Source organism: Exophiala oligosperma, assembly GCF_000835515.1.
Source record: "Exophiala oligosperma strain CBS 72588 unplaced genomic scaffold supercont1.4, whole genome shotgun sequence".
Classification (NCBI taxonomy): Eukaryota; Fungi; Ascomycota; class Eurotiomycetes; order Chaetothyriales; family Herpotrichiellaceae; genus Exophiala; species Exophiala oligosperma.
The window spans coordinates 368617-390431 of NW_015622821.1; the positions used below are offsets into that span (position 1 = coordinate 368617).

At 50.9% G+C, this 21815-nt stretch overlaps 6 protein-coding genes across 8 annotated transcripts; 1 reads left to right on the forward strand and 5 right to left on the reverse strand.

Moving 5' to 3' along the window:
• The first annotated feature begins 1657 nt into the window (after positions 1–1657).
• PV06_04280 lies at positions 1658–3035 on the forward strand. 2 transcript variants are annotated; one of them, XM_016405153.1, is made up of 3 exons: positions 1658–2188; positions 2241–2282; positions 2340–3035. In XM_016405153.1, exons 1-3 carry the CDS (start codon positions 2009–2011, stop codon positions 2505–2507), a joined length of 390 nt encoding a protein of 129 aa, XP_016263359.1. In that variant the 5' UTR covers positions 1658–2008; the 3' UTR covers positions 2508–3035. The 2 variants fall into 2 exon arrangements, with proteins under 2 accessions (XP_016263359.1, XP_016263360.1); XM_016405154.1 differs by having other exon boundaries at positions 1658–2282.
• Positions 1953–3608, reverse strand: PV06_04281 (hydroxyisourate hydrolase). Its single transcript, XM_016405155.1, has one exon. It carries the CDS (start codon positions 3442–3444, stop codon positions 3043–3045), a length of 402 nt encoding a protein of 133 aa, XP_016263361.1. The 5' UTR covers positions 3445–3608; the 3' UTR covers positions 1953–3042.
• A 191-nt stretch (positions 3609–3799) lies between these two features.
• PV06_04282 (uncharacterized protein) lies at positions 3800–6096 on the reverse strand. Its single transcript, XM_016405156.1, has 6 exons — positions 5560–6096; positions 5204–5501; positions 4804–5146; positions 4726–4754; positions 4389–4657; positions 3800–4342 (listed from the first exon to the last, which is right to left on the reverse strand). Exons 1-6 carry the CDS (start codon positions 6042–6044, stop codon positions 3931–3933), a joined length of 1836 nt encoding a protein of 611 aa, XP_016263362.1. The 5' UTR covers positions 6045–6096; the 3' UTR covers positions 3800–3930.
• Positions 6097–7749: 1653 nt separating this feature from the next.
• PV06_04283 (uncharacterized protein) lies at positions 7750–9664 on the reverse strand (the record flags this gene model as incomplete). The annotated part of the gene is made up of 5 exons (XM_016405157.1): positions 7750–8068; positions 8148–8280; positions 8337–9324; positions 9380–9403; positions 9455–9664. 5 exons carry the CDS (start codon positions 9662–9664, stop codon positions 7750–7752), a joined length of 1674 nt encoding a protein of 557 aa, XP_016263363.1.
• An 888-nt stretch (positions 9665–10552) lies between these two features.
• Positions 10553–14305, reverse strand: PV06_04284 (uncharacterized protein). The gene is made up of 2 exons (XM_016405158.1): positions 14173–14305; positions 10553–14111 (listed from the first exon to the last, which is right to left on the reverse strand). Exon 2 carries the CDS (start codon positions 13495–13497, stop codon positions 10666–10668), a length of 2832 nt encoding a protein of 943 aa, XP_016263364.1. The 5' UTR covers positions 13498–14111; positions 14173–14305; the 3' UTR covers positions 10553–10665.
• A 1800-nt stretch (positions 14306–16105) lies between these two features.
• PV06_04285 lies at positions 16106–19416 on the reverse strand. Of its 2 annotated transcripts, XM_016405160.1 has the most exons (10): positions 19208–19416; positions 18542–18887; positions 18435–18487; positions 18318–18325; positions 18175–18268; positions 17962–18114; positions 17849–17900; positions 17332–17798; positions 17119–17272; positions 16106–17067 (listed from the first exon to the last, which is right to left on the reverse strand). In XM_016405160.1, the coding sequence occupies exons 2-10, from the start codon at positions 18753–18755 to the stop codon at positions 16937–16939; spliced, it is 1326 nt and encodes a 441-aa protein (XP_016263366.1). In that variant the 5' UTR covers positions 18756–18887; positions 19208–19416; the 3' UTR covers positions 16106–16936. The 2 variants fall into 2 exon arrangements, with proteins under 2 accessions (XP_016263366.1, XP_016263365.1); XM_016405159.1 differs by having other exon boundaries at positions 18542–19416.
• Between the last annotated feature and the right edge of the window lie 2399 nt (positions 19417–21815).

Sequence of the window (21815 nt, forward strand, 5' to 3'; positions counted from 1 at the left end):
AATTACCCGTCCAGAGGGTATGGCACCAGGACCTTTTCGGAAATGGATCGATCCTGTGACGGACTAAGAACTCCATTGCTCCATTTCGGCATTTGCAAAGAATCATTCTCATTGAAGATCACGTCTCGAGTCGAGAATTGATTGCAAGGGTGTCTGCATAGTAGCTTCTGGGCCGATCCGTGGGAGCTGGCACGTTTGGTCAACAAGGGTGAGAAAGGATCCTCCGAGAGCCTTGCAAAAGTTGATTGGTGCGCAGATCAATTTGGCAGGGCTGTTCTAAGTCAGGTAGCGATGTGCATTCAAAAGCCAGCCATTTTAGCCCAGAGCAGGTTCGGGTTGAATCAGGGTGCTGAACCGATTCGACCTCGATATCCTGTATAGCATTGCTTGAGCAGCCTCACATTTCGGGGGTTGCAAAAGTCTCCTCTTGTAGACCACATGACCGGCAGTTGTTGTGGATGCCCAACCCATCGTGTTAAAGCTCCCTGTGAATGTTCGGTTTACCATCGCCGGGCTCTAATGTTCGACCCGCCAAACAAGCCTTCGGGAAAAGGGCTGGTATGGAAGAAAAAGACTGGATTCAATGGCGTGGACGCTAAGTCCCGCTCTGAAACAGGAGGACGACGTAATTGTGTCCTCGGCCAAGGTTGGATGGCACAGGTGCCGTAGCCCTGTTGACCTTGTCGTCGTTTTCTCGGAAGCCAGGAATTAGTTGGTGTTGGGCACACGAAGCAGAGCACTACGATATTGGACTGGTTCCCCAAGGTGTAATCCACAGGCAGGTCTGTTCTAGTTCGCAAACAAGGGAAGATTCAAAAATTGTCGCCATAGGAGTGGTCATACAAGACCTGAAGGAGAGCCATAAGGCAGTGGGCAGGTTTGGCATTGCAGGAAGGAGATGCTTTCGACCGCGCCCTGGCCCATATTCCACGTGTACAAATAAGAGATGACGGGTTATCCACGGTACAGAGGTGAACAGCTGACAAGGCGCCTAGGATTGCTTTCTCAGACGAGCGGTGTCAGAGGACAGGAAGGAGGAGTCGCAGGCTTTGCATAGCATGTTAGATGGCGCAGAAGCTGCTTGAATGCTGTCAAAGCTCAGCTGCAGGACATGCGATGCAGCAGCATTCGGCTGCGCGAGCAGTGATGTTGCGCTGTGCTGCCCTTCATGCCTCGGATCAAAAGGGTATTGCTCGCAGCGAAGATCATAGCAGGTGTCCCGGGTGGCAACAATACGAGTAACATGGGCCGTAGTCCTGGATTGAGGCACTCCACAAAGGATGATCGCAGGTCGAGGCTGATCTCTTGAAGTGAAATCGCCACCAAGCGTGGCACCATTGGTAGTTGAAGACCTTGGGTAACCCGTTAGTCCACGTGTGCCGCAGCAAAAAGACCGAAGCTTTCCGCGTCCTGGGTCGCAAGGGGCCTCGGGGTAGTTTAGCGCAGCGGAAGGGACATGCACCCAAGTGGACTTGGGCGAGGGAGAGCAAAGCAACAAGTGGGTGTCGGGTGTAAGATGAAGCTGGGATCTTTTCAAAGTGAGGCGGATGAGCAAATTCGCCTTGAGATCAGCTCGGCTTCTGATTGGCTCGTTGCCAGCCACATCCTGGCCTCGCGCTGCCCCCTTCGACTTGGTACCAGTCGAAACAAGGCAATGATTGGAGCACTGTGAGGTATGTTTTGCCAGAACGCCTGTATTGTGTGTTTTTGATGTTCCGGGACGGAGCCTCTCGTACAACCAGGGATGCAGCTTCCTCAACACCATGTCATTGGTGTGCGCGAACCAGCCACCGACGACGACTCCTCTCCTGAGAGATTTATATGACCCCCTGCAACTCCCTCTCAATGACAAGAAAAGGTCTACCAGAGCAAGGAAAAGAACATAACTGAATCCCCAAAGCAACAGTAGTAGCAACAACATCGACGCCATCACCGGCTTCACCTTCAAGTCTTCTTGATCCAATACGTTCAGGTGAACTGTCATACAGCAGTGACCTCCCCATTCACAATGCCTCAATCCAACGGCATAACTAATGGCATAACTAACGGCATTAACGGCACAAACGGCACACACGGCACAATCAGCGATTACTGGTTACCTGGATATGGGCTTTCTCGACATATCGTCCTTCGACAGATGCAATACCATCTTGGCCCTACTGCCACAGTACGGCCATACTCCTATCAGGTACAGAAGGCAACACTCATCCTCGAGAGGTGCAGACACTCACCAGTTCCAGGGGCGTGAAGGCTACCTCATCAACGGACGAGAACTGACGAAGGTGAGATGCCTCTACCTGCTCTGTCCATGTGGAATAGTGACTGACCACCTTCTCTAGGAACAAATCGACGACCTCAAACGACAGTCTAGAGAGTATGAGAGGCAGCAGACCATCCGCATGTCCGGAAGGCCTATGACAACCACCGAGTCCCCAGAGCGTGATATCAACGAACCTATTGTGGTGACTATCGGGAGTCGACGGTCAGCCTACCACAGATATCGATGACACTGTGGGCCGGAGAACACATTTGTCGTTTAATCTCTTTCCATATTTCTATCAAAGGGTCTCACGTTGTTCAACTTCCATATCGGAGTTCACCAAGGAGTCGCACACTGGGGAGAGGGTAGCAAATGAAGTGCACAATTTCCAAGTCAAGATTCGATGTATCTTGATGTATCTCCAATGGAGCACCGTCTAGCGGCCATGACTATATCTCCATGCCACCGCCGTCACTGGTGATGATCTATTTCGGAGGGAATTTCTCGGGGGAATGTCGTCGTCTTATAGCGGGTGATAGCACTTGTATCAATACTAGGAGCTTGACAATATGGGGAGGGCATATGTCAGCATCGACGCGTTTAGGCTCGAGAGTGAAGTGATATTTGAGGTGGATTGATCTGTCCGAGGTGATATTGACTAGGTGGAATTGTTCGGAGAAGATGGCCTTGTCGTATGTTTCGTCCATGATGACCACCCGTGAACTCTTTGATCTGGGATGGGATTGGTTGGTCGACTGCAATATCTTGTCTATCAGGTCGAATTATGATCCTCGATAGGTCGTGTAGGTCCACGGTCCAACCAAGACGGGTACATGATAATGTCTCTCTCCTTTTTTGACGTAGAATTTGACCTCGACCTCGGGCCAGAAGCTTTCCACACCCTGGGCCTCGTACCACGGACCGACTTCGAACTTGATGCTCCAGGGTATTCTCTCCCCGGGGCCGAACCAGTCCATGACCTCCGTCAATGTCCGGCCCGTGGACGGCGAAGCTTCCCACTCTTTTACACGCCCATCGTCGTTGGTGACCGCGCTGAAACTTTCGGCCGATGTGTACAACGAATTCTTTTGGAGTAGTGTCAGTGTGGCTTTGAGACCGGCCGCAGGAGTGCCAGAGAGGGTATTTAGGACATGGCAAGTGATGGGGGGAGACGACGGCGACATGGTTTGTTTACGACTGGTGAGCCGACTGAGAGACGTGGATTTTGAAAAAGAAAGAAGGAAAATGCCTGCTGTCACTCTATGTGCGTGTACCCCTTAGCAAGGACGGTATAGTAGAAACATGACAGGGGAAACACGAAGATAACATAAATACTCAAGAATTTTGCAGCAAAGGTGGGATGAGGATGTGGTCGCCGGCCGGTCGGAGGAGGCCGATGGTTGTACGTCACTCTCCGTATCAGTTCTCGTTTGATAAGATCTATTCTTGACCATGTCTGACAAAACTCTTGTGTTTAATTTTGTTAAGGAAGTCTTGTCAGACACAGGCGTCTGCACGAAGTAGAACATCTATTAATACCCGAGATATCCAGAGAAACTAATAAGATTGTTGTTTACTTCTACCTCGTACAACAAATGCTCGAGAGCTCTTCCTGCGCCGGCTTTGACCTGATGTCAGCCATTAAACGGTCTCAAGTCTCTGCGTAAACATCAACCAATGTCCCCATCGCCTTGCTCAAGAGGTAAATATTCTTCAGCGTGCACAAGCGGTCTCAACTCTACTCCCTTTCGTCTGAGAACATAGTGCATGAAGAACCAGGGTAAGTATTCAGTAGTTTGATATCTGATGAACTTTCGGGTGGGGATCGAGAAAACTTGGTCCAATTCTTCGAGCGTCATCATGCGAGTTTCTGGAAGTAGGAGGAATACTAGAACGAGGGCGAGAATATTGAGAAAAGCATACAAGGTGAATGCACCTTGCGATCCCAGTCCTGTTAGAATCCGGGGAAACGTGAGGGATAGAATAGCAGCCCAGAAATTTGCAGTGGCGACTGCGAAACCCATGCCGAGTTCGCGGTGAGAAAGTGGAAAGACCTCGGCTGAATAGGTGTTTGGAACAGGCCTGCTCCGGATTAACACAACACAAAATTGAAGGAAAGACCGCTTACCCCATCCCTGGAGAGTATAAAGCACAGAAGAGATAGATAAGCGTCGCAAGCAATGCGAAGTGTGCCGGATTCTCTGCTGGTATCTTGAAGCTTAAACCTGCCGCCAGCATTGTCGCAGCCATCACCGGCAGGGTCAACAGCAATAATGATCTGCGGCCAAGACTGTCCATTGTCCAGATGGCTGGAAATGCTCCTACGAAATTCACAAATCCGAAGACGCAGGACGCCAGCAGAGCGCCAAGAGGTGAAAAGCCAGCTTGGGAGAAAATCTGCAGGCGGGCGAAGTCAACGATACGCCCTCTCACAATGGTGTCAAATCATAGACATGGAAGCTTACTGTGGATGAGTAAAAAGCGATAATGTTGACTGGGATATGCGATCAGCAGTGTTCTCAACGTAGGAATGGATAACTCACTGCCGCAAAGCTGCTGTGATAGCATGGCCACGTAGGAGCCTGTTGTAGCACGGCGTATTCGTGGAATGGTGAAGAGTTCAGATATTCTTGCAAAGAAAGACACAACCTCGGCATTGCCTACCTTGGCTTTTACATGATGCTGAAGGTACGTCGCATATATCTCCTTCGCGGCCTGTAGTTCACTATTACGAAATTTGCAGAGGTTTCCGAATGCCAGGCGGTAACGTTGACCATGCTTGATGCACCACGCAGGAGACTCGGGACAAATGTACAACAAGATGACCAACGGAACTGTCGGTATGAAGGGCGCGGCCAGTTGTAGCCGCCAGGCATCCGCGCCGTACTGTCCAGAAGTTGTGTCAGCTGTGGACAGACACAATATTCTCGCTCCAAAACTCACTTTGTACACCGCCGCGTTTGCAACGAATCCCAGGAAAATACCAAAAGCCGTCCACATCTGCCAGCTTACCGCTAGTCCCCCACGGATCGCTGCCGGGGCACATTCTGCTGTATAAACCGAGACTGTGCTCGTATTGATGCCTAGACCAATGCCGAGGAGAAGTCGAAAGGCGAGAAGCTGGGGCCAAGTTCTGCTAATTGAGGACGCCAAATTGGCTATCATACAAAGGATACCTCCTGTGACAACAGCCCCTCGTCGACCGAGTCGGTTATTGACAGGATCGGACAGCCATGCACCCCTTCTTTGGGTCAGCTTTTGGGGGTTAACAGCACAAAGATGCTGTTAGAACGACTTACAAAGCTCCTGTGCTCAGATATATACCGCTGTTGATAAGTCCAACGATGAAGTTATCGTGTTTGCTGTTCGACCCGACGCCCAGTGCCTTGGGGAAATACAGGTTTGCCCCGTTCATCCCTGTCTGAGCCCATCCCTGTTCGATTGCACCGATTGAGCAAACGAGGATGGTAAAGTAGAGCATCTTTGGTTGGCGCCATTTTCGATCCGTCTCCCATTGTAATGCGAGCTTCTCGGCTGCAGAGAGTCCGGGGATGTTCGTCAGCGGACAGTCGCCTGTTGCAAGATAAGCTGCCTTCTGGAATGTGTCGAGGTGGTCAGTCAGGCTGTACTGTTCGGCAAACTGCAGGATCTCGCTTGCAACTGGCAACTCCTCATTGGTGGCCTCTTCAGACACGCGAGGAGAAGGCACAAGCGAAGATGTGCCTAATTCTGCAGTGGCGGTTGTCTCCTGGTGCTGAGATAAGCCGCTGGCCTTGGACATCATGAGAGTTGGATGGTCATTATGTCAAGTAGACAATCTTTCACGCATTCTCCTCACATCCATCACCTTATGATCAGAGGGCGGTGGTTGACGTCTGGGAAATTGGTCGAGTAACATGGGTAGTCATGTGACTTTGATGTTCAACTTGTGGTTCCTCAAACGGAAGGTCATGCGAGCGAGTCAGTGGCGCTTGGCCTTTAGACTAATGAACGAGACGCGTACCAGTACGGCATAGTTCCTCACGTATATCTGAAGGTCATACGGAATCTCTACGTAAGACTATTGCTGTTTGTCTCTTGCTTTATGCATTCTCTTTTCCCGTCAGTTGGACGCCTCAAGGTTCTCGTGCCTGGGTATTCGCCCGAGGCCACTAGTCTGGGTGCTGTTTGCCATATCTGACATCGGCCCACGGAATCTTAAGATTGAATACGCTGGGGCTTCATGGAGTGAGATCTTATGTTACATCAGCGAGTCCACATCGCTCTTTACTGTCGTCGTGATGGATTAGCAAAGATTCGAAAACGTCGCGACTTGCGAACACGTTCGCGACTATGTAGTTCTGGCTATATCTCGAGCCACCGTCCTTTCGTTTCTACCTTCTCATTTCCCAGTCTGAAAAGCTCGAACGTAGTAGGGATTTCCTCAAGACACGTCTGACCTGCTCTCTCTCTGGTACTGCAACCAAACCCATCATGACCAAAGAATCGGCGGCAACGCCATCAAACCCTACAAATCTTCCCGCGCGCTATGAGGTTCGAAGGCTGACAGAAAAGCACATCCCGTGGGCTTGTGCGATTGTCTTTCACTCCATGCTGTACCACTCCCCTATATGGCCGAATGTCTACCCGGACGACATTTTCGGTCGACTGGGACGATGCTGGGAAACTGGTGACTACCTGATCCGCCACCAGATTGAGTCGGGCCACAGCTTCGGCGTCTTTGATCTCGACTACGAGTTCAAGCGCAAGGATTCTGCACCGGAAGGCAAGCTTCATTGGGACTTTACGGGACCTGCGCTCGCCGATGAGCAATTGATCGACGGGATGGACTTCCCCCTTGTCAGCGTCGCACTGGCATACGACCGCGTGAATGCCCTCGACGAGGCACAGATGGGGCCCTTGATTGGCTGCCTTCCTCTCGTGGGCTTTATCTACCACGTTCTCGAAGAGAGGGATCCCCGCCATGGTAGCTGGATCCCGACACAACCTAAACAGGTCCTGTCTCGCAATGCCACCGCAACTCGCCATGATGCATCGCGGAGAGGTCTTATGAGAAACCTCGCCGAGTTCCTCATGAGATATGCAGCCGAGGAAGGGTTCAAGGCTGTTCAGATCGAATGCTTTGCGGACTCGGTTCACAAGGTGTGGATGAACCCCCCGGCTCCCTTTCAAGCCAATCTGATCTCGGAACTGAACACCGGTGACCACTTCGAGTATAAAGAAATCGACGGCAAGGTCGTTTCTGTATGCATGTTCAAAGAAGTGAAGCAATATTGCTCCACGGTCGTCGTTGACCTAAAGCCAACCGAGACGGCTAGATCGTAGACTGATGCGACTTCCGAAATCTGGGCTTTGCCGGGGACACGAATCTAACGATATTCTGGGGGTCACAATAAGGACATTCTTGGAGAATATAATAAAAGGAATTTTAACTATGACATACTACTTCTGCCGGTTTGTCTTTCTGCTACAATCATGCAACCGTCGACTCATTTCTTGACTTTCTCGAAGCCAACAAAATCTGGAAGCGTAGCTCGGATTTCGGCGTGATATGCAGGGATGCCACCAGCCCAGTTGGTCTGTTCAAAAGCTTTGTCTGGCTTACTTCCACCCATGTAGGTCGACTTGGTAGTCGGGAACAGGCTGATGTCCGACAACGCGTTGATTTTCTTCTTGTACTCGGCCTGCGCGTCGGCTTTGGGATTGATGTACTTGAGACCCTGGCGTTCGACCTGCTTGATTGCATCTACAATCCACCGACCTTGGACCTCGACCGTGGTTGGGCCGTTACTCAAAAGAGTCGGACCTCTGTAGTCTGTTAGTAACCTTTTTGTCGGATCAAGCCAATGTGCCCGCTGAGTCAACAAGGCATCGTAGGGTATCTTACTGAGGACCGTAAAGATGGAACATATTAGGATAACCGCTGATAGTTGTACCCAGATAGGTGTAAGCAGCTTTCTTCCACTCATCCTGGAGTAAGTCGCCGTTGATGTTGCGGAGACCCATGGCCGTCATTCCACCTAGTGAATGCAGTCAGCTAAAAACTGAACAACTCGTTGCGATGGTGTCCACTTACCAGTCACGATATCAAATCCGGTGGCGATGCAGATGACGTCGAACTCATGCTCGGTACCGTCTTTGAGTTTGATACCTTTCTCGGTGAATTGAGAGATGGGGTTGTTCTTGATGTCGACTAGTTCAACGTTTTCGCGATTGAACTGTTCATAATAATTGAGTTCGAGGCAAGGACGCTTGACACCAAAGGGGTGGGGTGGCTCCAACGGTGCGACGAGGTCTCGAATCCTAGGATCACCAACTCGATAGCGAACATTCTTGGCCCAGAAGTTGTACGCCTCACGATTGGCTTTTGGGTCGAACAGGTAGTCTTTGTAGTTTCCCAGCCAGAATCGGAAGCCACCATCGGTCCAGAGCTTGCGGTAGAAGGCCTCTCTCTCGGCTGGTGTATCTTCGAAAGTGCCTTTCTCCGAAAAAGTATACAAAAATCCGCCGAAACATTTCTCACGAAGGCTGAAAAGCTCCGGGTACATAGGCTTTTGTTCGTTTTGCTCCTGCGCAGTAAGGGCTCTCTTCCTCATCGGCACGGCTAGGTTGGGAGTTCGTTGGAAAACCTTCAGATGCCCGACGTTGGGACCCCATTTCTGAACGATCTGAACTCCCGATGCTCCAGTACCAATGACGCAGCATTTCTTGTTCGAGACGTCAATGTTAAGGTCAGGCCAGAACGAGGAATGATGGCAGATGCCTTGGAACTTGTCAATTCCAATGAACTCATCGGGGATGTAGCGTTTTGCTGCGAAGCCAGCAGCAACGACCATGTACTTTGCCTTGGCAGTGCGTCCATCAGCAGTCTTGACGTGCCAACGGCCTTCGCCGGTCTGGAATTGTGCATCTACGACAACACTGTCAAAGGCAGTATGGCTTTTGATGTCCAAGACCTTGTCACAGTGGTCAAAGTATGCTCTAAGATCTTCATAAGTTGGGTAGTTGGATGGCCAGGTCCAGTCTTTGTATGTCTCTGGGATTGACAATTGGTACTCAGGGATCTTGCCCCTTGACATCAGTCACCAGTACATGGGCATGCAGTGGGGTGGGACAAACCTCGGAATCCACCATTGCTCCAGGCTATATTGACGTTAGTCTTGATAGATCCAGATGCGATCAGTGGAGTCATACGTAGCAATTCCAGCGCCACGTCCCTCCTAGGTCGTTGCCGGCTTCGTAGATGACGGTATTGAAGCCAGCCTTCCTCAATTCGTAGAAGCAGAATACTCCGCCAAAACCTCCACCCACAACAAGTGCGTCAACCTCCAAATTATCAGCATACGGGCCTGTCTTGGCCCTTCTGCGTCCATATTCTCGCAGTTCTGTCTTGATGGGAGGCATATTGAAGGTCAACTTTTGCTCGTCAAAGGGAGGTGAAGTCAAACTCTGCAGAAATTGCCATCAACGGCGATGCAGAATTCCAGGTCATTTTGTACCATTCCCATTATCGCATCGACTTCTGAGCATGGAGTGCATTACCCCAGACTTTCTCCTCGGTATGCGGAACAGACCAGCTCTAGAACACGGATCCGACGGGCGCTGGGATTTGCAGCGAGAGGTCTTCCGCACCTAGGCAGGCCATCAACAGAACTTCAGTATCGGCGGTACAGATGGAAGAAGAATAGCCCATCCCTAGCAGCCCGCAGCTGGATAGTCATGCAAAAAACAAGGTTGTCGTCTTCCCCCTCTCTCTCCTCTCATTTCTCCGCTTCAGTTGCGGAACCGCCAGATATACGGCGACGACATCATCCCTGCCCGCAGCACGCGATGCAAGTATTGGGGAAAAAGGCATCCTTACCTCTTGATTGCATTGGTGGACTTGCGAGCACGCACACAGGTTTGTTTCATGATGATAGCGAGCAGCAAAATGCGATTGAGGCGCACCACGTTACCAGTTTGCGGGTATAGATCATTCATCCTCATGAGGTCATACTTGTCCGCACTCACACTCACTTTACTTCTGCAACCATGCAGGTCAGATGTAGGTGGTATAGGGCAGGGTTGACATGTCTCATGGTTACACAGGGTTGGTCTCTATCGATAACCTGACAGACGCAGTACGGGGAAAGGTCAAAGATATGCCAAGATTGCTTCATGGATCTTTTGCACCACCGTACATATTACTGCGGACCATAAATTCGCTAGACGTATATATCGAATGACATGCGGCATGCTTGACGTATGGAGCTTCATCGCGCTGGCTATTGATATGATTTTTTTGATCATTACGCCATGTCCTGTTTTATTACCATTTTGTCCTAAGATTGTTTGTCGTGCTTGCTATATTCGCTCTAGCCGCCACCAATGTTTTGTAACACCCAGATCGCGGCAAGGGCCAGTTCTCACGCGTTTCGCAAACAGTCTTTCAAAAATTTCGCCGCCAGGAACGCCATATCTGATTTGTTTGCCAGGTTGAGCAGTCCCTCAATACAATAGCTGCATCTCGTCCTCAGCTGATACCGTTCATCATCTTCGTTGGACCAAAGCTTATCGGTCCACTGATCCCAAGACATCAAATAACGGATGAAAATGTAGCCGGCTCTGCTGAAGGATTGAATCAATACCACTGTCCAAGGTTCTGACAACAAAGCAACCTGGTTGACAGGGTACGAGAATTCTCGTGCCTTTGGAAACGATAGAGAAGGCCCATGAAGAGAGCATCGACATAACTCGGATACAGTGATTGCGTTACTCCTCCTCATACTGTTCGAAAAGTCCGATGTCCTTCTTATGTTCCGCTGAAATGTTTGGCTCAGACCTGCCTGGTCCATTTCTTCCACCGCATCAGCGAGTAACATTGCACCCAGGTGCCAATGCCCTGCGAGAACAATATACCAGGACTGGATGCGAGGTGGAAGGTCGTGGTGGTTGGCGATGCAATACGAAATGAATTTCCCGTACGTGTCGTTCCAGAAAGCATACACGCCCAGTGCTTCGTCGACTGCGAGTTCTAGATCTTCACTAGTTGCTCGTCTTGACATTAGTTTTTGGATGCGACCGACTTTGCGGAACAGCAGAACTTTGACGGGTGCTGCATCACACAAAATGGTTGATGCCTCCCCAAGACTGAAATAAAATTGACCCTGATCACCACATTGGAAATATCGAGATCTTGACTTTTCAAGAAATAACGTTCCCCACAGATCGCTTGACATGCTTTCGCGCCGTGTTTCTGAGAGTGAATCGGGAGTCCAGCCATCCAAATCAAAGGTCTTTGCTGAGTTCTGCTTTGTACCTTGCGATTTCTGTGCGTTTCCGGAATCGCAGGCATCCCAGGGGTCGGAGGATTCAATTTTACTGTCTTCATCCGAGACCACGAGAGGGCGTTGCAACATCGCAGAGGAAATGGTGTCGAACATTATTGCGAGCCAAGACAAGAGCTTGAAGGTTTCACGATGTTCTTCCGTTGGAATAGGAGTCGAATCAGTGGTCTGTACAAGATTGAACGACCTCGAATTGCGCGAACTTCTGCCTTGTAAGGACTGTCGCCGCTGGCGCCGTTCCCATGTCCAGCGAGAAGCTATCAGTTGCCTCAGGGCAGCCTCGAGGTATATTGGCGGGCCATCGGCATTGATGATGTCTTGGAGTACTTGCCATCTAGACTCGATGTCTTCTTTGCCTGAAAGTGGCCCGTACTCGCTGAAAAGGTCGCGGTCGATATCGGCCTCGCTTCCATTGAGGCGCGACCTCCAATTCGAATTTTGTATCCAGTCTTCAAGCTTGAGTGGCTTTTGGGTCAAGGAGAAGATGATATTCGCGAAAGCGACACGGTACGACTGGACGCCCGCTGCGTTCTGCAGTGCTTGACGTGCCTGGTACCACAACGTTTCTTGAACAGACCTTCCAAATTCGTCAGCAGCTGGCAAATGCATGTCTTCGTGTACATTCGACATTGATCCTGTTGATGAGCTATAGTTTCTCATATCACCCCTCGGTCCAGCTTGCGCCCACTGCACTCCGAAAGCCATGACGGCTGCATGCAATGCCTTACCCGCCAGTGAACTGTCGGTCTTGCTCAACCCCTTCCCTGGAATGCTGTTTAAAAAGCGATCCAGGCTGCAAACTCGAGCATATATTCTGTTCGACCACTGCGGGCCCCATATGGCAGAGTAGTTGTTCCCTGTATGGAGTTGGCTATCAGGTTTTTGTGAAAGGGTATAAGGACAATTTCTCTCTGTTAGCCAGCAAGACAAAGCGTTTTCGAAACTGTCATGGTACACATGCAACCAGTTCTGCGCTAGCAACCACCGGTTTGTACCAGAAACCAAACTTTCTCCAGACAGTATAGATGGCGAAACATGGGTTTCAAAAGTACTACATGCTGGAGCTGTAAATGGCTCTGTTGAAGGGAAGAGTAATCCATCGCCCTGTGGCATTGGAAAGCTGATATCCCCAAAGCTTGAGGTGTCCTGTGTCCAACCGAGATCGGAAAATTCGAGGCCATCATCTGTCGAGGTCCCTCCGCTCATGAGATTCTCGATGCCTGTGTTGTCGATATGCCAATCAGATCCTGACCCACAAGAGCCCAATTCTTGATTACGCCAGGTTGGGTCTTGTTGTCCCGTACGGTCTCCATGCCAGCCAGAATCTCCCAAGGCCTCGTTCGCGATCGGGTTGAAGTCCCAACTCTGTGTCTGTTGGTCAAACTTCGACCCGGCTTGACTCCTCCGGGTGTCTGAAGGATTTGCTAATTGAGGAGTATCAGTCTGGAACATGACTTGATCTCTCGACAAATGGGCAGTGCTGCGATGCTGCTGCTGCTGCTGCTGCTGCTGCTTTTTCTTGACTCCATCGGCTGCTTTGTATGATGGTATATCCTGGAGCCATGAGAATGTGCAATCCCGACCACTTTTTTGGCAATTGCTACACTTGGCGGCGGAACCTTGTTGTCTCTCTTCGCGGTTCACAGACTTTGCGTACGAGGATTGCTGTTTCCGACCGTCCATGAGGACAGTCCCAACGGTATGGGCAGCATCGCAAGCTCGCTTTGCTTTTCGACATTGATCACAACTGCTGTGCTGCTTACGGCGAACCCTTCTGATAACGACATTTCGGTGTTCCATGTTGGGGTTTAGTAAACGGGTTCGGGGATCAATCATCACACTCGCAAAGTCCTCAGAAGAAGATGCCACTTGGTCCGGCAGAATTTCAGCCCAACATCGGCGATTCTCCATCGCCGCCCCGTAAGCACAACTCGCATCCTGCTCCGCTGGCAACCGACCCCGCAACAAGGAGAAAAAGGAACGCGGGGGAAGGGATCCTTTCTATATCAGGCCTTACCGAGTGAGGCATTCTCTTACCATCATCGAAGATCGTTGCTTGGGCTTGTCGCGATATACTCCGCAACTGCATACCTCTGTCGGGATCGGTAAGCCTGAAAATTGTGTCTTGCTTGCGGTCTACTCTTGAAGTATTCTAGCATCACCAACTAGGAAGGGACTTTCCCTCGATCCGGGTTTGATCGACATTTCTCAACAAGCCCATCAAACAGCTCAATGTGATCAAAATCTTGTTAGTTATTTGAACACAAGAGGGTGTGTTCCGGAGTTTGATGCACCATGCGAATAGTGACCTTGATGCATTGAATGTCTCTGTTATATCCAATGGTACCTGGAGAAGAGTTAGCTTTTGTCCGGCGCACGGGACTTCGCCGCCTCTATGACTTTCTTCTTCGAGGATACATCTGTCAGCCTATCGACCATCATTTTTTTCAATGGAAGCTTGGTATTGTGCTTCGGACACCAAGGACGGGGTGCGATCTTGGCTTCAGGTTTCACCGGGTCATCATCTACACTTTTGTTATCTGACAAGGCTGGCTTTATCTAGACAAACCCTTTGCAGAAACTAACCTAGGACTTGTGTCCATAAGCTGACCAGCTGTTCAGCTGTCCATCTATCGGTGCCCATACTAGTCATCGTTGCCTTAAACGGTAAGTTCCGAAGTAGCAAAGGGGAGCGAGCGGTGAGGCCCATGGTCAGCCCCTTGCAAGGCTGAGAATCGGCGCACACTATCACGGAGGTCATCTCTGCATGGTATCGCCCCATTTCAGTCAGGCTGCAGTTTAGTTGCAGTGAATGAGACCTGGCGTCAGCCACACTCAATGTTCTCACTTCTCAACAATCCTTCTACGAATGTCGGAACAGAGTTGAAACACAAACCTATGCCTAATCATACCTGCTCGAGAACCCAATTGTCCCTGCTGAGCACAGGTAGAGTCGGCCAAGTTTGCCCCAGAGTTCCCCCTGCAAGACGATAGAGACCACATCTTCAACAGTAGGCGAACTTTGCTCCCTCGAAGTACGACTAGGGACAGGAAAGGTCGGATCTATAGATTTGCTCGAAGACACCATTTTCTCCAGACTCCTACCGACTACACATTCTGACTTTTATTCGTTGGATGATTCATACGAGTGGTGCCACCAAAAGCAGGAATCGAACCACTCAAAAGCCCACGATCTGCAGGCGACGTGAATGGGTGGAATGGTGGGTGCATAACCACCCTGGTCAGAAATTCCTTTTGGCGGAATGAATCAAATTACCGCTATTGTGATTTTGGCGGTGCCCCCGAGTGACTTTTGGCAATTCCTACAAAAGGACCCAGAGTGTGCGTGCACGGCTCCTCGGGCAGAAACGACCAGGTTCAGTTTGAGGTGGACTAAAGACGTTGTGTCTATCAGGAAACTGTACGTACATTGCGACCCACACTGTCGCTTCGTCCCAGCACCATCCGTACTCCGTATGTCGATATCGGGCGTTCGGTGACCGGGGGGCCATCACCTCGAGAGGGCAGCGAAGCAGGTGCTAGGCAAAGTGGTCACTACCTTGCATTATCGGCATGAGGTGGTGTCGACCCGCCAGGATGCAAGGGAGTTATCCTTGGTGCGCGTCCAACACGGTGGAGGCATGTGCTCTCAGCCTAATTGAACCCTGGGTGAGCCCTCTCGCGCCATGTGTGTCAGGCTCTGTGCAGGTGGGAGGCGCACACTGTTGATGCGTCACCGAATTCTCAACACAAGTGGGCATCCATGCCCTCCTAGCACCAGCCCATTACCTTTTTAAAGATGTTGTCGATGATGATGAGTCCTCTATACGAGTGGCTTGCAACAAGGTTGTCTTCTTACTCCGTACGTGTCCCTGATCCAGACACCTTGGAAAAGCAAAAGAAAAAAAACAGGGAAGAAGGTCGGGGCCTGTATTTACTGTTCTTTTGTTTCTGTTTATACTTTGCTTTTTCAAAAAAAGAAAAAAAGAAGAAAAGAAGAACCACTCTAGAGCTCATGAATCGGAGCCTCTTCTGTTAAAGTATTGATTTTGTCACAAAGTCTTTCAGGTGACGGGTCCTGATTTGAAAGAACCCTGGAGTACCATCTCTTAGGATGAATAGTAAATCGCCTACCAGAGAGGTTGATCACTTCTGTTCTTTGTTCACACCACACCGGTTTCGTAGTTTACCAAGCTGAGATGGTTACTTTCCCGTATCCGTGCCGTACCAGGGAAGTCTACAAGCATCACCCATGCTGCAACTTGCATATCCGTGAAACGGGAATTTTTGATCGGTTCAAGAACATGTCACTGTTAGAGCCTTCACCGCCCCTTTGAGTACCTGCCCACAGACCCTGGTCTACAAAAAAAACCGGAAAGAAAAAGCAAAGCAAAATGTTGCATGAATCCGAATCGGCACATGGGGGCCAGGGAAACGCGCACCCAACGCTCCGTACCTTGCATTTTGGCGTTACGGATGGGAAAAAAAGGGGACAACGTGAATTAAAAAAAGGCGAGGCCAGCAAGCGAAGCAATATTAGGCGAAGAGGAAGGACACTCGTCAAGGAGGCTTCGGATGGAGGGGGGGGGGGTGATCAATCACCCTTTCCCACCACTCAAACTACTGTACAGAGGGATGGAGGGAGACCAGGATGTCCCTACTTGTAAGTTGTTACCGAGTATAACCAAATCACCAAATTGCCAAGTCGAGGAGATGATGCAGCAGCTCTACTCACTCACTCCCTTGGTAGATGCAGGTGTCGTCGATGGTCAATGGCAACCACCATCTCCATACCAGGCCAAACTTCACCCAAAACCCGGTGACCTCTGAGCGTGCTGTACACACCTATCAGAGCATCTTGCTCCCTTCTCACACCTCACATCGTCACGACCTTTACTCGGTACCATTTGCGCCGTGGATAACAACTCATCGGATTGGTTTGCCTTGATAGTGGCAGCGACGGCGCTGACACCCGCTCAAGCTCAAGTCCTCAGCAGGCGACGACAAAATTTCGCACCACTGCCAACATGACCCAACACGAGCGAGGATGGAGCAAGTCCCACGTCAAGTCCTATTTGCTGCATAACCGCTTTCACCATTCCTTGTCATCCATTTTTTTGGTCCCAGTCCCTCCCAAATAAAACCATTCTGAAAACCACTACTTTTTTGGGTGCATCAAGGAAACAAAAACCCAGTAGATTCGATCCTCCCAATCGAGGTTTTGATGAGGTCAACATCCAGGTCATTTCCTCAAATACAAGTTAGAAGTGTGTTGTTAGACGCCATTGTAGAAGAAGTCCGTAGTAAGAAGAAGATGTGTCCATGTGTGTGGGACTCGTCAAGAGCCGTTTCACATCATTTGGTCTTGTGTCATTCCTCCAGTAGCTTCTTGTCCCTCCATGTCGTTGCCATTCGCATTGGTGTACTTGACAAAGGTCAAGCCGAGGGGGCGGCCGCCGTACATGTAACCAGAGAATTTCGCTGTGTCAATGGTTAGCAGCTTCCTCATTGACAACAGGCGATAAGACTTACAGATGGCAGTTTCGGCATTTTCTGGGCTGTCGAACTGAACCACACCGGTTCCTTTCGAGCGTCCATTGGGTTCGTACTGGATCTCGGCGCGCTCGACCTTACCAATAGTCGTGAAGAGTTCGACCAAGTCGTCGTTGCTGGTGGACCACGGGAGCTGCAAACAGTCGTCAGCACAGAGGTAGCGTACGAAATCGACGTGACCATAGTACTTACGTTCCGGACAAAGATGATCTCACTTCGCTCCCCTCCATAGGTGGCATAGTCGGTGAAAGGATTGGGTGCGACGGGCTCTTGAGGAGCTGCAACTGGTCCGCCGCCACCATATCCACCGCCGCCGCCGCCGCCGCCATAACCACCACCTCCGCCATACCCTCCACGGCCATAGCCGCCACCTCCGTATCCTCCACGACCCCCAAAACCACCACGGCCACCGCCATAACCGCCTCGCATGCCGTAGCCGCCACCGTAACCACCGCGACCACCGAAGCCCATACCTGGTCCACTGGTTGCATAGCGATCCTCACGGACTTCGAGAGCGCGGCCATTCCAGTCGTAGCCATTGAATTGATTGATTGCGTTGCGAGCGTCGTTAGCGGACTCAAATGCAACAATACCGGTACCTTTGGGTCGGCCAGTGGCGTCCATGTGGACATCGGCTCGGATGACGCCGCCTTCCTGCGCTACACAATGTAAGACAGGTCGACCTTATGTCAGTAGAGATGGGGCTTACCAGCGCCACGGAACAAGTCTTTCAAGTCCTGCCAGCCGACATTGAAGGGGAGCTAGAGTGCGATGTTAACTATGACCTCCCACGACAAAGGGTATTTAGATTGAGAAACAAACATTGGAGATGTAGAGTTGACGGCCACCGCCGCCGCCGCCGTAGGGGTCACCTCCATATCCTCCACCACCGAAACCACCTCGTGGTGGGCCGCCCATGCCACCGCCGCCACGGCCTCCTGGTGGGCCGATGAATCGTGGCTCAGTTTCGCGGTCCTGATAGGAAAAACAGCAGTTAGAGAAGAATAAGCGTCAACAGAGCTGAGAATGTCATACTTCACGGACATAGACGAGGCGTCCCATCAGACTCTGATTGCTAAGTGTTTGAATAGCTTGTTGGGCTTGATCCCTAGTTGCGTATTCCACAATCCTGCGAAAGTCAGTAAGAGCAACATGGCCGGTTGAGAGGATCAGCATACCCGCATCCCTACAAAAAAACCCGAGGACCAGGTCCAACCCGTCAATCCAGCGTCCAACAAAATAAAACCAAGAAAGAAAGACCAGTAGAACCAGCCGCATCACACAATGGCGCCCACCTTCGACATTCCATTTGGAAGTAGTAAGACATCGGCAAAGAGAACTTCTCCAGCTATTTCCCCATTCAGCAACACTTCACAAACATCGACTCTGGTGATGAACTAACCCTGTCTCATGAAATCTTTCAGATGATGCCATTTGACGTCGTAAGCCAAATTGCCAACATAGACCCGACGGTCTTGCTGAGATGATTCGCGCACCGATTGCATCATTTGTTCTTTTGCAGCAGCACGGTCTTCGCTTGATCGATATGAGCCTCCGCCTCTGCCGCCGTAGCCAGACCCTGCGTATCCTCCGGATGGATTAGGTGCTCCGCTCATGGGACTTCGGGATCGGCGTTCACTGCGACGGTATTCGTCACCTCGACTGCGAGAGCGGCTACGAGGAGAGTAGGAGCGGCGGCTGCGTCGAGGGCTGCGCGATCGGCGACGGGGTGAACGAGATCGGTCTCTCTGTGTGTAATTGTCAGAATAATGTCGACTCAAGGTTATCATAATGCACGAAGAGTGAGGTTGGATTCAAGAGACGCGCAAGTGAATCCGAGACACCGTTGCACGTGGAAACGAAGGTTCGTGTGATTGTTGTGCAGGTGAGGAAGATGGTGAATTTCGCCAGTCTGTTTGCTGCGTTGCTGGTGAAGGACATAAGGCAGAAGTGGAGTCTCCAGGCCAAATGACAATGGGTTTGAGGTGAATTTGGACATCACCTCAATCCCGGTTCGAATCATCGGCGGTTTCGATCTGTGTTCGAAACAAGAGATTGTGTCACTTACTGTACGTCCAAAGAGTCAGCCAAATCACAATCTCAACCAAAAAATGATCAAACGAAATAAACAAATGAAGGAAGAGTGAGGTGGGCAAGGACGATTTTCGTGCAGTGGAAGTGATCAGAGCAGAATTTAGGGCAAGACAAGGTATTGAGGGACAGGCCAATACGGGGACGGAATGGCGAAACTGGGGCTGAATAGACTGATGAATGAAAACGCACCCATGATGAATGACTGCCGAGAAGTTGCGCTGCGGCCGGTTTCAACTGTTGAGCTCTACGAGATCAGGATCGCATGCACGAGAATGCAGGAGGGGAGGGGGTTAGAGGCCAGCTAACAAGGTTTCCCGAGTTGTACAAGGGCTGTCAGGACAGTTCTTTGAACGTGAGCAGCTCGATTTGTCTCGGGGGCAGGTGGAGCAAATTGCAAGGCCACCAAAAGGATAGAGTGGCAGGATTTCTTTCGAACCTGGCAGAGCCTCAGCTACGCATCCACAAGAGAGTGAGTCGCTCGACGTACGTCTTTCCCACTGCAACTCGACTGTAAGGTCCGGGTGAAATTTTCGATGGGCGTGCGAGCACAGCAGTACAAAGGCGGGGCGGCGTGAGAACAAGCTAGAGCGAGAAGCCCGGTGGAGATGCGTTTTCGCAGGCTTGAAACTCGCTGCTGTGCAAAGGCGTTGCTATTGGACACCGGCGTGTTGATATGGTGGGAGGAGGAGTGGCCTATTCCTGCAGTATGATGCTGCAATGGGAAACCCTGTATGCCCACACCTCAGTCAGCATTTTCAGCTTCTTCTATTCCGCACGAGTTATCATCCTTCCAGCACTCGATTCCAGCGAGTGCCTCCGTCGCCGGACTCTGGAAAAGGCAGCGCATGGTGGGCTCGTCCCATCTAGGCTTCGCGCAGGCTCTGTGACTGTGTCTTCTCTTGTGATGACCGGGGCATGTCTGACCAACCAGTGATAGTGACCGAACAAGACTAGTGGTCTTGCGTCAGAACCGTACGAACAGGGGGTATGCTTCGGCAGCAGTACCCAATGGAGATTGTTCGAGGTTAGGAAGGTGCTGGGAAGGGTGTTGGGAGGTTTCTGTCCGTGATGGAGTCAGCAACATGGACTCGTGCGTGTCAGAGCCTGGACGGCAAGCATTGGCCGTTCGCTCAACGTGGAAAAGGGAAGCAATCGGGCAAAGATACCGTAGTAGGCGACAAGGGTTTCAAAGGCCTGCAGCTATTTGCGGACACGGCGCGTGCAGGAGAGGGATTGAGCGAGAGGAGGTGCAGGAACAGTGTGACGGCGCGGTTGGGAAGTGGAAGAGACGTTCTTGATCTGTGAGTGGGTGGAGGCCTTGGCGCTAGTGACTGTGCCTCGCCAGCCAGAGAGAGAGTGATGAGCTTGATTGATTATTATTGAGTGATTCTCCCGCTGCTCCTGCATTTTCACTGCGGAGTTCTCAGGATTAGGAGGAGTATCTTCCTAAGGAACTACGGAGTACCGAGTCACTTGTTGGTATGCAATTCTACTCGTTATCCTCGCTCTCGATTCACACTTTATTCTGCCCCCCCCCTACTTACGAAGTACGACGCCCGCACTCCTTGTATCTTGCTACTCGTGCTCCATACTCGTACCCGTCATCCGAGCTGCCCACCCACACAATGTGCAAGCCACCGGAGCATCCATCGTGCCTCTTCCATGTCCGTCACATTACGCAAGATTGGTTCAACAGCGAAGTGAGGAGAGTACGGAGTACTATACAGATCATATACGGAAGCTCAAATTGCTCAGGCTTGTTGTCCATTTGAGTACGGCTCCGAGTCGGCAAACAATCTGCCATGCCCGAGTTGAGCTTGTACATGTACTGTACTTCATCACATGGAAGCGTGCTCAAGGTCCTCAATCAACAAACTTAGTCGTGCATGTCTCGCACTAGCGCAAGCTGCCAGTCAAGGTCGACCAAGGTCCATTACTTCAAAGGTCTTTGTTCCAGCCACGCCTAAATCGAGTACCTCTCTAGATGCGGTCCCTCTCCTCCAGTCATGAATCTAGTATGTCGGATTGCAAACACCATGACTCGTACGGAGTACTCTTTCACAGACTTCTATCATGCGGGGAGTCCCAAGCCGGTTCTACTCTAATGCAAGGCGATCTGCCGTCGCAATCGTGTGCAACGCAAGACAGTGTTCTGGAGGGGAATTGACGTCCAAAAGACCAGGGGGTCAGCACATTGGCTAGTAGGCTAAAAAGACGGCCGCCTATATTGGTGTTGGTCCCGAGGCACCGTCTGCAATGATCGGCATCCCCGGCCATGAGAAGTGGTACCTCCTTGAAACTAACTACAGATATTTGAGCCTACCATGCAGCCGCGCCGACACAGACACGAGAGGTACGATCTCGAGCTACAGTACACGAAATCGTGTGCAAGCATAACCCAGAGCGGGTACCCTAAGTGGCGGGCTAGTAAACGTCTTCCTGCACGTCGCAAAACTAAATGCATCGAGGCCTACCTGACTGACCTCCCAAGTTCGGTTGCTCAGGTCAAGTCCAAGCAAGCCACAAGTGGCCATAGATGAGGGGTGAAGCAATGACCGAGAGAAGCAAAGCACATGGAAGCG

Coding starts and splice junctions, on each gene's coding strand:
- PV06_04281 (XM_016405155.1), bottom strand. CDS start 3,444: ATGTCGCCGTCGTCTCCCCCCATCACTTGCCATGTCCTAAATACCCTC.
- PV06_04280 (XM_016405153.1), top strand. CDS start 2,009: ATGCCTCAATCCAACGGCATAACTAATGGCATAACTAACGGCATTAAC. Junction 2,189..2,240: donor TACGGCCATACTCCTATCAG/GTACAGAAGGCA, acceptor CACCAGTTCCAG/GGGCGTGAAGGCTACCTCAT. Junction 2,283..2,339: donor ACGGACGAGAACTGACGAAG/GTGAGATGCCTC, acceptor CACCTTCTCTAG/GAACAAATCGACGACCTCAA.
- PV06_04282 (XM_016405156.1), bottom strand. CDS start 6,044: ATGATGTCCAAGGCCAGCGGCTTATCTCAGCACCAGGAGACAACCGCC. Junction 5,147..5,203: donor CAAACGCGGCGGTGTACAAA/GTGAGTTTTGGA, acceptor ACTTCTGGACAG/TACGGCGCGGATGCCTGGCG. Junction 4,658..4,725: donor TCGCTTTTTACTCATCCACA/GTAAGCTTCCAT, acceptor GCCCGCCTGCAG/ATTTTCTCCCAAGCTGGCTT.
- PV06_04285 (XM_016405159.1), bottom strand. CDS start 18,929: ATGATAACCTTGAGTCGACATTATTCTGACAATTACACACAGAGAGAC. Junction 18,488..18,541: donor GAAAGATTTCATGAGACAGG/GTTAGTTCATCA, acceptor ATGGGGAAATAG/CTGGAGAAGTTCTCTTTGCC. Junction 17,901..17,961: donor GTCAACTCTACATCTCCAAT/GTTTGTTTCTCA, acceptor ATCGCACTCTAG/CTCCCCTTCAATGTCGGCTG.
- PV06_04284 (XM_016405158.1), bottom strand. CDS start 13,497: ATGGAGAATCGCCGATGTTGGGCTGAAATTCTGCCGGACCAAGTGGCA.